The 13741-nt window shown below is 42.5% G+C and overlaps 1 protein-coding gene across 2 annotated transcripts in view; it reads right to left on the bottom strand.

Moving 5' to 3' along the window:
- Positions 1–1294: 1294 nt before the first annotated feature.
- HNF4A (hepatocyte nuclear factor 4 alpha) overlaps positions 1295–13741 on the bottom strand; it is a 38978-nt gene continuing 26531 nt past the window's right edge. Inside the window, exons 6-10 of one of the 2 annotated variants that reach the window (XM_001369747.3) lie at positions 11617–11704; positions 10707–10862; positions 5959–6195; positions 5298–5420; positions 1295–4448 (exon numbers count right to left, since the gene is read on the bottom strand). In XM_001369747.3, the coding sequence (XP_001369784.1) occupies positions 4306–4448; positions 5298–5420; positions 5959–6195; positions 10707–10862; positions 11617–11704 (747 nt within the window). In that variant the 3' untranslated portion in view covers positions 1295–4305. Of the gene's footprint in view, positions 4449–5267; positions 5421–5958; positions 6196–10706; positions 10863–11616; positions 11705–13741 lie in introns of both variants that reach the window. The other variant, XM_001369781.3, reaches the window with a different exon arrangement.

The raw sequence follows: 13741 nt of genomic DNA, 5'->3' as shown, positions 1-13741 counted from the left end.
TCTTCCTGGGAACTTAATCTAATGCAATGAGGTAATGTACATAATAAGGCCTAGTGCTCTTAAGACTCCAGGCTCCGATACTCCCTACCTTGGAAGAAAGGCAGGGCTCTCCACAGATAATGTCCTAGTGTCTTCTGAGAGAGTCTCATCTTGAGGAGCTCTCAGGCAAGTTACTTTCCTGAGTCTTGTGTCTGGCCTTCTTTCAACTCCCTAACAAGGCAGTCTCCAAAGGGACAGCAATAAACACCTTTTCTTGAACAGATTTCCACAGCCTCATTTGGCTCTGTTGATCCCTGAATAAACACATGGTTCCTTGCTACTCTTTCTACTGGGGCGGGTGACTGGTGACTGGGACTAGTATGAACATTTTCCTGCACTGGTTTTTGTGAGAAACATTGTGTGCTTCTGCAAAATGTGTCCATATTACCCTTGCCTTTGACCCCCATGCATTTTGAATGGTGTGTGCAGTAGTTGAGGTGAGAATTCTGTACTGATTCCCTCAAATTGGAAGTTTTGAAACAGTTACCCACATCTACACCCCCAATTCTCCTTAGACCCTCTTTGCCGAACTTTTTCCACATGCATGTGCCTGTGCATGCATGCATGCGCGCGCGCACGCGCACACACACACACACACACACATACCTCCCACCAGAAAAAAAATTTTAATTTACTTTCATTGACTTATTAAGGGTGTTTAGCCTGGAGGAGAGCAGAGTTAATGGGGAGAGGACCACTATCTTTAAATTACTGAGAGGATATAGGTGGGAAGGGGGAGAAAATTCATTCTACATGGTGGGCAGAGTTAGGAATAATGAGTAGCCCATGATGAAATAAACAGCCACAAAAAGTAGTGAGCTTCAAAGGATTTGAGCAGAACTTGGGTGACCCCTTAATAGAGATGCTAAGGAGGGGGTTCCTGAATTGGATGAGAAGTTAAACTGGATAACCTAAGAAGCATCTTCCTACTGTAGGATTGTATGATTCTGCTTCCTACTGTAGGATTTATGATTCTGCTCCTAATTTGTCATATAACCTTGGACTAGCCACATCCCTCATTTGTAAAATGGGGGTTGAATTAGCTGTGTAAGGTACCTTCCACATATTCTATATTTTAAGGTCCATCCCAGCTCTGGCATTCTGTGTTCTAAAGGACTCTTCCTGCTCTGACACTGTGCTCTTTGTCCTGAGGGGTGAGGGGTTTCTAACTCTGAGATTCTATGTTCTAAGTTACTTTTTGATTCTGATGCTCTGTGAATTTATATAAGAAAGGAAGGAAAACCATCCATCTGGGAAGAGTTAGAAAACATCGTTGGTATTTATTTTGAAGGTTAAAAAAAACTTTTTTGAAATACAAACTAGGGCTAAGAAATATTCTCTCCCTACTGGATGTCAATGATGGCAGTGGGAAGGGTTTGGAAGGTTTGGTCAGCCAATAGCATTAATCATGCCCCGATTCTCATCTCCCCTGGAATTTTTTTGAGGGAGGGAAGGAAAAAGGCCCCAATGATTGGGAACATTGCAGTGACGTGGGGCTCTATTTGTTTGGAATTACACAATTAGAGACGATCAATGCAAATTACAGAATAATTTAGTGAACATGATTGGTTTTGCCATTATAATGTTGCCAGCTTTCAGTCACTGCCTCTTCCTCTTTTGGCTCCCAGACATACCTTCAGGGTTTCTGATGAGGCCATGCCAAGAGAGGGGGTGATAGATAGAAATCCTGGTGTACAACCCAGCTAGGGGAGTGCCATGTAGTTTGCCACTCCACTTCACAGGGATCCTGAGACTAAGACAGCCACAGAAGAAGCAATGCCCCCTTGTGCTGGGTCCACAATTGCAAGAAAGCCCAGTGACCAGGGTTTGAGAGAGATTGGAGCACCTTGGATTCTACTTTACTCCCACTTCCAGGATAACTTCAGTTGTTATTGAATCTTCTCTCTCTTTTTATACATACATACATATCACAGAAATATATTCACTTCTACCCCCAAACAGGTTAAAATTTCCAGAAACCCTAGGCTATGCCCAGGAAGAAATATATTTGTCCAAATTTGGCCCTAAAAAGAATAGTCATCATAGGGAGTATAGATTGAGGGCCACCTTTCCTTAATGTTTCCCTAATCCAGTGTGATCTCAGTCGATCTTAGGAAATGTGGGGATGAGGAGGGATTGTTAAGACTGGGGATGAAAAGGGATTGTTCTTTACCAGGAGACTCTACCCAATATGAGACTTTTCCAGGTAGAACAAATTTTTGAAGTTGTTGGAGTTTGTGTGTGGTACCTCCCTCTCTTTTCATGCTCTGGATTTTAAGAGGAGGCTCTGGAAGATAGAAAAATCAAAAGGCATGAAAATTTAATGTTGGCACTTATGGACCAACTAGAATAACTGGTTGGAGACCTAGGTAGGACAGGGGCAGACAGAACTTCCTAGCACCGCTCTGTCTAACTACACAAAGCACCAGTGGGGTCCATTCTCTAGTAGGCAGAAAGCAGCAGAACACATGGCTCTTCAAAAGTTCTGAGGAGTCACCCCTGGGAGGAGGAAGCAGTACAGAGATGGGCAGAGGAAGCTGTAGATTTCAGTTTGCCTGGTGGCTAGCTCTCTTTACAGTCTTGACTGCTGAAAGGATGTATCTTCTTTGAAGGATAGGGGTTCTACCTTCTTCTGCCTACTTATGTAATGGTGGACAAGATCCTTGTCCTCTCTGGGCCTTTGTTCCTCTCTAAAATGAGAGGGCTGAGCTTGATGACACGTCCTTGAGGTTCTTTCCAGCTCTGACATTCTGAGATCCTTTGAAAGATACTCCTAAAGAAGATGTAACCAGTTGGAGAAGTCCCTTTCTATATATCATCTCCATCTTTGGGGTTAATTCTCTATGGTTCTGACTAGTCAGTGGCCTCTTCCTGGGGACTTAATCTCCTAAATATCTCTACATTTGTAGCACCTCCAGCCCCTGAGCACCATATAACAGAGTAAAAGCCCCCAGAAAGCCTCCTAGAATCAATCAGCTTTCTGAACAAACCTGCCAACCTCCCAACCTAGCATTCCCTGATAAGAGAATGAGTTGGGAGAAAAGGATTATGGCTTCTAGCCTGGACCTGAGGCTAATTTAGCCCTAGGATGGGTCAAAATTTGAGAGGGAAACCAGTTTTTGGTCATCTCTCCATTATGAGGGAGAATAACAGAATGACAAAGAGAAACTACTGATTTTATTGCCTTGAGAACTCTTTTAAGTTGAGGGTTACCCTTGTTCCCTCTCCAGCTGAAGAATCTGCAATAGCAACAAATCAAGTCTATACTTACTTTCAAGGTTCTCCATCAATTAGCCTCACTTTACCTAAGATCATAACTCACTGTGCCTGAATGTATTTGGTCTCATCACAAAGAATAATTTCCTACCTCAGTACTTTTGCTCAGGTTTTTTACCTTGAACTGGAATGTCTTCTCTATTCATCTACAAAAATCCAAATCCTGTTCTTCCACAGTGATCTTTTCCTTTATCAAAATTCCTACTATATTTTTATTGCTTTGGATTATTCTCTAGGTGTTTTATGTCTCTGTTTCTTGTCTTCCCAACTAGTACCCCACCCCCACCCCACCAAACTCATGAAGTATGGGGCTGAGGCTTCTTCTTTCATGATTCATATAGTGCTTGGCACAGAGCTTGATATAATAGATGCTTCATAAAGTTTGTCAAATGTCTGAATATTCTATCACCACTTCTGTCTTGGAGTCTTCTCCAGCATGGAGAGGAAGGTTCCTTCTGAATGGAAGTCCTTGGGGAGACTGGGACGGGGATGGCAGTAGGAATAGGCAGAAAGTCCTGCCCTGGCTCATTCTCTTCCCAAATGGTTCTGAGTCTCAGGGTTTTTAGTCTTCAAAGGGGAAAACAGAGTGATGACCTCACTGGTGGTTCTAAAAAGGTCCCAAGAGGGGGAGGTGGCAGCTGTTTGGGGGCAGAGTTAGGAGATGAAGAAACTGATTGGATGGGGAGAAAGTGTTGAGAAACAACTAGACTCCACTAAAGGGGATTGTTCCCAATCTCTCTCTCTATTCCCCAAAAAAGGAGAAAAAGGATTGCATTAAGGCACACAAGTCAGTAGCTGGAGCCCTCAGCCTAAGTCTTGCTCCCCATTATGCCTTCATGGTCCTAGGGCAAGTCTCATTATTGTATCCTATTTCACCAAGACCACTGGGAGTTCTGAGGAGGCTGGTCCTTCTGGAGGCCAGGGAAGGACAAAGCCAGGCTGGGAAGAGGCAATGTCTGGCTGTCTTCCCCTGGCCCCTCTGGCCCCATGTTAGATGACCTCCTGCTTGGTGATGGTGGGCTGAGGGATAGACGAAGGAGGCTTGACCACTGTGGCGATGGCTCCTGGCAGGAGCTTGTAGGGCTCAGGCCCTGAGCTGGCTGGTGGAGAGGGTTGTGGGGTCTCAGGAGTGGCTGTAAGGACAAAGAAACAAATACCAGATGCTCAGTCAGAGTGACCACTTCTGGGTCCCTTAGAGACAAAAGAAAGCCTCTGGACATAGGAGGCAGTGAATGTAACGTGAAAAACCTGGACGTGGGAATGAAAAGACCTAGATACTAGTCTTGGTTTTGGCACTAACTTACTTAGAGCCAAACCATTACCCTTCCCCTTAATCTTAGGTTTTAGCTTCCAAGGCTGTATGATAAGGGCACTGGACTAAATAATGCTGGTGCTTATTTCCAGTTCCAACATCTATGTTCAAAGAATTTTTCAAGCACTAAAATCCCAAAGTTCTCTCAGGACTCATGGATAAATGGGTTGGAAACAAAAGGTGGTAAGTTCCTGACTGGAATATTTTCTTTATGTTCTAAGAAATTCCCATGCCCTACCCCCTATCCTTCACTCTCAACATCATTATCTCTTCTTCCAACCTAAGTGAGGGAGCCAGGCTTCTTACCCCAATCCAAAGCATATGGCTAGGAGAAACCTAAACTTTGGAGAAAGAGCAGCAGTAACCCAATCACTATTTTGTGACCTGGTTTGCTAGGGAGGGTGTGTAACCCTCCCATCCTCTTCTGAGAGGTTAGAAGCCCATTCTATCTCATTCAAGGCTTGGCTTTGGGAAACTGATCCCAAGTATGTAGTAGACCACCTTGTTTTTCCTCTCTTCCACCCTGGAGAGTAGAGTAGGGCCCTGCCACTAACCCACACCCCAGGAAATTCAGCCCTAGCTCCTTTAGATTTCCCTTCCCCACCTCTCCCTCTCCCCAGAAGAGACCCTAGCTGCCCACCTGTCCGCCACCCAGGACGGGGCCACTCACACATCTGTCCATTGCTGATCTGGGCAGGCATGGTATTGGCGACTATCACATTGGTGCCCATGTTCTCTGGCACCAAGTGAGGATGCAAAGGATGGTGAGCATGGGGTGCTTCACTGGAAGACCCTGAGGATAGAAAGAGCAAAATTAGGAATACATGGTCATAAGACATGGTCTACTGAGATGGAACTTAAGATCTGCCCTATTTCTCTCTAGTAAGATTCTGAGAATAAAATGAGATGCATGGTTTTTACAGCTAAATATTCTTGAATAATACTCTCATTCTCTTGGCTTCAGTTTTTTTCAGTTAAATGGGGGATTTGAACTAGATTATCCTTAAGATCCCTTCCAGTTATAACATTCTTGTGTTCTAAGGTTCCTCCCAGCTCTGACATTCTTTGTTCTAATATCCCTTCCTAGCTCTGACATTGTGTTCTAAAGTCCCTTCCAGTTCTGATATTCTGTGCTCTAGTCCTTTCCAGCTCTGACATTTGGTTTCCAGTTCTGACACTAACTGTTCTAAGGTCCCTTCTAACTTCTGATTCCATAAGGCCTCCAGGTCTACTCTGGAGCTAGTGCCCAGGGCAACTTGAGTGGGAATCTTGAGAGCTAAACCTCCCTTCCCTCTAGGTGATGGGGAGTGAGAGTGGGGACTGGAACAGACCCCCCAGCAGCATCTCCTGCAGCAAGTTGTCAATCTTGGTCACACCAAAGAGTTTGATGAACTGGATCTGCTCAATCATCTGCCAGGTGATACTTTGGAGGGTGGGCAGCAACAGCAGCAATTCCCCAAACCGGCCCCGAGAGTCATACTGCCGGTCATTGATGTAGTCCTCCAGGCTCACCTGCACCTGCGACCGCATCCGCTTAATTTTGCCAGGGTCACTCAGCCCTTTGGCATCTGTATGGGGAGAGAAATAAAAGTTTGAATCAGGACTTTGGTGCTAGAAGAAGCCTTGGGAAAAGGCATGTCAAAATGAGAGTAGACCATAAAGAAGAGGATGTTTGATATAAAAGGGATCTTGGAAATTGTCTAGTCTGATCCTATCATTTTTCTGAAGGAGGAAACTGAAGACTAAAGAAGAGAAATTATTTCTTCAGGGGCATACAGTGAGTGAGTGGCAAAGTCAAGACCAGAACTCAGGTCTTCTAACTATTCATTTTAGGACTTTTAATACTTCATTAATATGAGAGTTATGGAATTGGAATCATGGCATCCATTACCATAGAAACAAAAAAATCTTTAGATCCTAGAACTGAAAGTAACTTAAGAGAAATCACAGAGAGCCAGGCATAGAGATGGTGGTCCTGGGTTCAAATCTGATCTCAGGCTCTTCCTAGCTCATAACCCTGAGCAAGTCACTCAACTCCCATTGCCTAGCCCTTACCACTCTTCTGCCTTAGAATCAATATATAGTATTGATTCTACGATGGAAATGAAGGATTAAAGAAAAATTTAAATCACCTGGTGAGCCTCTTGGTAGATAATGTAGGTAAAACATTCCATAGGAGTATCTCATAGAATCCTAAATCATAGCTTAGATCATAGCTTTGGAGTTGGAAGGAAACGCTTAGAAATAATCTAATCCAAACCTCTAATTTTTCAAAAGAGGAAACTGAGGCCTAGAGATATAAGGCTTCCTTCCTTCCTTCCTTCCTTCCTTCCTTCCTTCCTTCCTTTCTTTCTTTCTTTCTTTCTTTCTTTCTTTCTTTCTTTCTTTCTTTCTTTCTTTCTTTCTTTCTTTCTTTCTTTCTTTCTTTCTTTCTTTCTTTCTTTCTTTCTTTCTTTCTTTCTTTCTTTCTTTCTTTCTTTCTTTCTTTCCTTCTTTCTTTCTTTCCTTTCCTTTCTTTCTTTCCTTTCTTTCTTTCCTTTCCTTTCTTTCTTTCCCTTACCTTCCATCTTGGAATCAATACTGTGTATTGGTTCCATGGCATAAGAATGGTAAGGGCTGGGCAATGGGGATTGAGTGACTTGCCCAGGGTCACACAGCTAGGAAATGTCTGAGGCCATATTTGAACCCAGAACTTCTCGTCTCTGGCTCTCAATCCACTTAGCCACCTACCTGCCCCCAACAGCAGCTTTCTCTGTGGTGGCAAAGAACTGAAAATCGAGGGGACAGCTACCAACTGGAGAATGACTGAAGTTGTGGTATGTGATTATGACAGAATACTACTGTGCCAAAAGAAATGATGAGTAGGTTAATTAAAAAAAACAACTTGTAAAGAACTATATAGGATGAGTTGAATGAAATAAGTAGAACCAAGAGAACATCATACACAGCCACAAAACAAATATTGGAAGAATAAACTATGACTATTACCTCCAGAGAATGAACTGAAAGGTGAAAACATGAAAGGTTTAATTAGCATAAACAAGAATTTCTCCCAGGTGATACCTTCTGTGATGCAGGAAGAGTAAGGAGGGGCTAAGACACTTAGCCCCTAGGATAGAATTTATCATGCAGATATGAAGGAAAATAAGCTAACTATATGATATTTTTTATTATTTATGTACAATCTTCTTTTTCTTTGTATATGTAAATGCTTATTTGATTAGGTTTTATAAAATTTGGAATTAAAAAAATAAAGATTTCAAAACCACTACAACAACAACAACAACAAAAAAGCCCAAGCATTAAGTAAACAATTACTATATACCAGGGACTCAGGATTATCTCATAGGATCCTATATTATAGATTTAGACCCTAGATCAGTGATAGCAAACCTTTTAGAGACTGAGTATGTAAATTGCAACCCCTCACACTGCACACAGATGAATAATGGAAGGTAGGACATTTTGGCTATAGGGAAAGTCATGAGTAAATTCAGAAAGTAAGACTTCTAGAATTGACCTCAGAGTACTATTGGAAGAAAAGTATTTGGAAGTTCATACAGATCTATTTAAAGGTACAATTTAGATCTCTAGATTTAGAATTAGAAGGGTCTTAAGAGGCCATCTAGTTCAATCCATTTGTTTTATAGATGAGGAAACTGAAACCCAAGGATATTAAATGACTTTCCTAAAGTCCCACAGATAGTAATGGCCGAGTCAGGATTCAAACCCAGATTTCCTCATTCCATTGCTTTTTCATTATTGACACCCAAGGACAGTGATGGCAAACCTTTTAGAGACTAAGTACCCAAACTGCAACCCTCATGCCATGTGAGCCCCACACCATATCCCAGATAGGGGAGGGAGGAAGCTCTCCCATTGGGCTGCTGGGTGGAGTGGCGGGTGATGTGAGAAATTCCCTCAGGCCTGTGTGGAGAGGGGGAAGGGAGCAGCTCCCTCTGGCACGAGTGCCATAAGTTTGCCAACACAGCCCTAAATCATAGCTTTTGGAGTGGGAAGGATTCTTAGAAATTATCTAATCCAAACTTCTCATTTTTCAGAATAGGAAACTGAGGACTTAGAGTCAATTGATTTTAAGGTAAGGGTTTAAAACAAAAGAAGTAATAGATAGTGAAGAAAAAAGGACCAACAGAACAATATTTACATTAACTACACTATAAACTTTCTCTCTCTCTCTATCTCTCTGTCTCTCTCTGTCTCTCTGTCTCTCTCTCTCTTGTCTATCCTGCCTTCAGTCTGGATGCCTTCATCTCTCCCCTCTATTCCCCTCTCCTTTTTTAGCTCTCTTTTATATGATGTCTTCCCCCCATTAAAATGTAAGCTTCCTAAGGGAAAGAACTATTCTTCTTTCTGCTTTTATTTGTATTAAGAGTACTTAGCACTATGCCTGGAATCACATAGTAAACCCTTAATATATACTTTATTGATTTGATCAATATTAACAATCTTAAGAGCAACTAGATCCCGATATATGCACAGAAAAGAAATTCAAGAAGGGATGCATAAACACACAGGACTGATTTTTAAAAAACTCTTATTCAAGGGTGTCTAGGTAGCCCAGTAGATAAAGTGCTAGACCTGGAGTCAGGAGGTCCTGGGTTCAAGTCTGGCCTCAGAATTTCCTAGTTGTGTGACCCTGGACAAGTCATTTAACCCCAATTACCTAGCTCTTGCCATTCTTCTGTCTTAGAATTGATACTAAGACAAAAGGTAAGAGTTTAAAAATTAATAAAAAACTCTTATTCAAATTAACATATGCTTAAAAACTACACATAAGTTATATACCCTTTTGTTCCTGTTTGCCTATTTGAATACTTGTATTTGTAGATATTCAGAATTGATCTTTTCTGGCAGGGAACTCTGTGTTGTCATGGGCTAGTGCAGTGAAGTATAAGCTGTTGCCCATTCTGATAAGCTTGAAAAGCTTCAAGGATGGACCCAAATGACAGACTGGGTCTGCTTTCCAAGGCTTAGCCTCACTAATTCCAGAGAGGCTCATCAGTACTAGGCTGGATTTCTTGGTCATCAATGAATTAAAATGGTACTGTGTGGCCTCTATTTAATTTTGTGGTCATGGTGGCTGAGTGGCAGCAAAGGAGACCAAGAATCAAATGGGGCCACTGAAGTTAAATATTAAGAATATTTAAGTGTAAGGTGCCACAGAAGGGCAAGATGGTACAATTATCCTTTCCACATAGTGACTTTCCCCATTGTGGTTTTGATATATTGTAAGTTGGCATAGAAATTAAATGGGAATTTTTTTTCAGAGTTTTGAGGAAGCCACAGCCAGCATGTGAAGGCCAGAAGATGACACAAAAAAAGTTTAGAATCTCAGAAATGCATAATTAACCCAAAATTTATAATAAGGTACTATAAATACCTCATAAAAGCAAAAGAAAAAAAATCAGACCTTTTCTCTGGTACAAAGAGAGGACCAAAAAATTCTATATGGATTTTCCAGATTGCAGGGGTACCACATCCCCAACCCCTGTGATGTAGAAGGGATAACTGTACTTCATATATTGTCTTCATGATGGCTAAAGTATGTAAATAAGCCTTTGCTTTATACTTAAATAAAAGCTGTATAGCTCTGAAGAAATAATTTCCCCTTCTTGGGTCTTAGTTTCTTCTTGAATAAAATAATAAGTGACATGTTCTAAGACACTTTTCAGATAGCATTTGAATATTACCTAATTCTGCTTTTTAAGGTTTTAGTCCAGGATCTATGTTCTTTGGCCTTTGGCTCTCTTCCCTTTAGCTCAAGAAACTCATAATCTACAGCTGACCTAGAGGCCTGTGGCCTCTCCAGCCAGCTTCTTTTCTCATTTTTTCTTTTTTTTTCCATATTTCTCCAGTGTTATCCATGATACCAATTTTGGGCTCATCAAGGATCACAAATCCAGCCAAGATCAAGCCTTTGGGACACCTAACTTTTCTGGGGCTACCAAGGTCCTTCCTAGGAGGATAGGCTCAGGGACCCACTATCTCTCATCAGGTAAGGGCCGATGGGACTGGTTCCCACTAAACCAGTTTGCAAGGTTTACTTGAGTTCAAGTACCTGGATCAAAGAAGATGATGGCCTTCAGACAGGCATATTCATTGTCATCAACCTGAAGCTCTTGGAAGGGCTGCACCAACTCATCCAGGATTCGCACTGCAACACGACTCATCTCTACCAATTCGGGGCAATGCCGTGGGACGATGTAGTCATTGCCTGAATGTGTCAGGGGAGAGAGGCCACAGAAACACAATCAATGTATTGAACATTCTGAGTGCTAATGTTTATGTATATATTAAATATGTGTGCATATATGTGCATATATACATGCATGTATGCAACTGTGTATGTGTATACATATATATGGCAGGCACTGAAAAGAACATGTCCCTATTCTAATAACAATAGCTGGTGTTTATATAACACTTTATGGTTGCAAAACCATTTTTGCAGGCATGATCTTCTGTGAGCCTCACACTAGCCCATTAGGCTAGCAGGGCAGGAGCCCTAAGATCATTGGTTTGGAGGCAGAAGGGGTCTCAGAGATTAATCATTTTGTCCAGCCTGTTTATTTTGCAGATGTGCAAACTGGGAAGCAGAAAAGGCCAAAGGGGTAATGGGCAGAAATCAAGATTTGAAACGAGATCTCCTGGCTTTCAAATGCAGTGTCCTTTCCACTATCCTCATCAGTTTCAATCATTTCCATTTTAGAAATGGGAAGTTGAGGTGGACACCAAATGTCACATTTAAATCAAAGTCTTTGAATAGACCCAAACTATGAATTTGGTACTTTGGAGGCAGGAAAGACACTGCTAAGAGATTCAAGATTCTCTACTTTTCAATCCTCAATTATTCTCCCTACCCAAGGCAGAAAACATTTACCATGCCTTTTCTCCCATGGCCCTAATTTGGTTTGGAATTTCCTTATGGAAGTTCCCATCCTGGTCAATGGGTCAGACAGAACACTCACCTAAGAGCAACACATCCTTGAATACCATGGACCGTTTGGTGGCCCCCAGGAGCAAGTGCTCCCCAGCATGAGCCCTAAGCAGGGCCACCTGAAAGTCAAGAGAGAGAAGGGTAAGCATTCTAGGTGAATTCAAGGGAGAAGTTCATAGAGTCATGAATTTAGAGTTAGAGGGGACCTTAGAAGTCATTTAGTATAACCTCTCTCATTTTACAGATGAGGTAACTGAGGCCCAAAGAGACCAAACAACCTGGCTGGAAGAGGTCACAGAGAACTACAAGGATAGTATAAAATGCTAGCCAAGAGTCCTTGTTATGCTAACAAATATAGGAACAGCTGTACATCAGTGGGCAGGCTGGTAAAAATGCTGGACAGTTGCTAACCATGGTGCTTCTCTCTGTAAGGCTCTATTGGGAAGATTGAAATTGCTTTACTGGCCAGAGCAAAAGGTAACAAATTCTTGGATCAGTTAGGCTCTTTCATTAGTCCGCCCCCCAACCACCCCCGCCCCCACTTGCCATTTCATTCTCCTGCCCCAAAGGAAAAGTGGGAAATTCCTTGGTTGAAAGGTAGTGTTTGTCCCTGCTGGATGTCTAGCTCTTTCTGCTTTGCTTCATTTTAGACAGGTGTCTTGTAAAGGGAAGCAAGTGCCCTGGGGCCTAAAAAAGTTGCCAGTCTAGAGGCCATGTTCCTTCCACATCAGGTGAATAGAATTTAGAAGCTTCTTACCCCTGCCCTGCTGCTAACTAGTCCTGAGTGATATTGAGTGTCTCTCTGTCCTTGTAATACCTGTCTCACAAGCTTTGTTGTGAAAATAATAGTCATACCTTCCCTTAGGATTTTATGGTTTATAAAGTGCCTTTCTCGCTATTACTTCACTGAGTCACTCCAGCATCCCTGTGAAGTTCAGCAGGGCAGGGATTAAAGCAACCATTTTACAGATGAAGAAACTGAGGCTTGGGGAAAGTATTTGCTGATCCATCCAGGTTTGCCTAGCAAGTTAGTAGCAAAGCCAAGGTTTCAACCCAAATCTTCTAAGAGATCTAAGAGAAAAACAGCAGCTCTAATTGCCCCCATCTGAGCAGAATCATAGAATTTCTGAGACGGAAGGAACCTTAAGACATAAAACACTGAATGCTCGATAGGTCCCAATAGAATGGACCTTTGAGATTATCAAGTCCAATTCTCATTTTAAAGATGGAAAAAAATAAGACTCAAAAGAGGAAAGTGACTTGACCAAAATCAAACCCTTGTTGTGGGTCTCTGGGGTACCCTGCCCTCTTATCTGCTCTGTAGCAGGAGGTATTCCATATAGCCCATCCTGACAGCAACATTCTCCTAGGAATGCTTCCTGTACACCAAAGGCAGCCCAGTTAAGCTCTTCTTTCCCAAAGCCATCTTGGCCCCTTGTGATGGCCACTATTTTGGCATGAGAAGGAAGCCATTGCTGGAGACTGGGGGTTAATTATTCCCCGTGTTATCTGCCACCCATCACTGCCCCTGGAGAATGTTCTGAGCCCCTGCCCGGGAGTAGTTCCAAGGTTTAGGTGAGAAATGGAGGTTAACAATTGGTTGGCTTAGTGGTGTCTCTAAACCCACTGGGACCCCTGGGGAGGAACAGCAGCGATTAAACATTAATGCAAGGACATGGGCCTGGCACAGAGGAGGGCAGTGGAGGGAGGACCAGCTTAAGCAGTTGCAGAAGAATGAGCCCCTCTCTGGGTGGGAGGGCAAGGAGCAGGTGCTCTGCCAGAGTCCCAGGGGTTCAGTCCTCTCTATGAAGAATGGGAATCCTGGAGATCACAATATTTAGAGGTAGAGAGGATCTTAGAACTCACTTAGTATGCCCCTCACATTCTATAAATGGGGAAACTAAGGTTCCTATAAGCGATTTCCTTATACCACACAGTAAATAGAAGAACATGGATTTAAATTTCAGTGCTCCGACTGCAAACTCAGTGCTCTTTCCACTGTCTTCTGGAACTGATTGATATATGGAAGGTAGGATAAAATGCCTCTTCATCTGGTCCAGTTCTAGAGTGGCTCAGCCTCACGTTCATGTATAATTTGAGGTATTCCTGGAAGGCCTTCCTTCCCTAAGTATCCCTCAAATTGATTTGTCATTGAA

The sequence above is a fragment of the Monodelphis domestica genome, chromosome 1, assembly GCF_027887165.1.
Source record: "Monodelphis domestica isolate mMonDom1 chromosome 1, mMonDom1.pri, whole genome shotgun sequence".
In the NCBI taxonomy this organism is placed as follows: Eukaryota; Metazoa; Chordata; class Mammalia; order Didelphimorphia; family Didelphidae; genus Monodelphis; species Monodelphis domestica.
The sequence above is the reverse complement of the archived record's forward strand: the minus strand, read 5'-3'. Positions and strand labels throughout refer to the sequence as shown.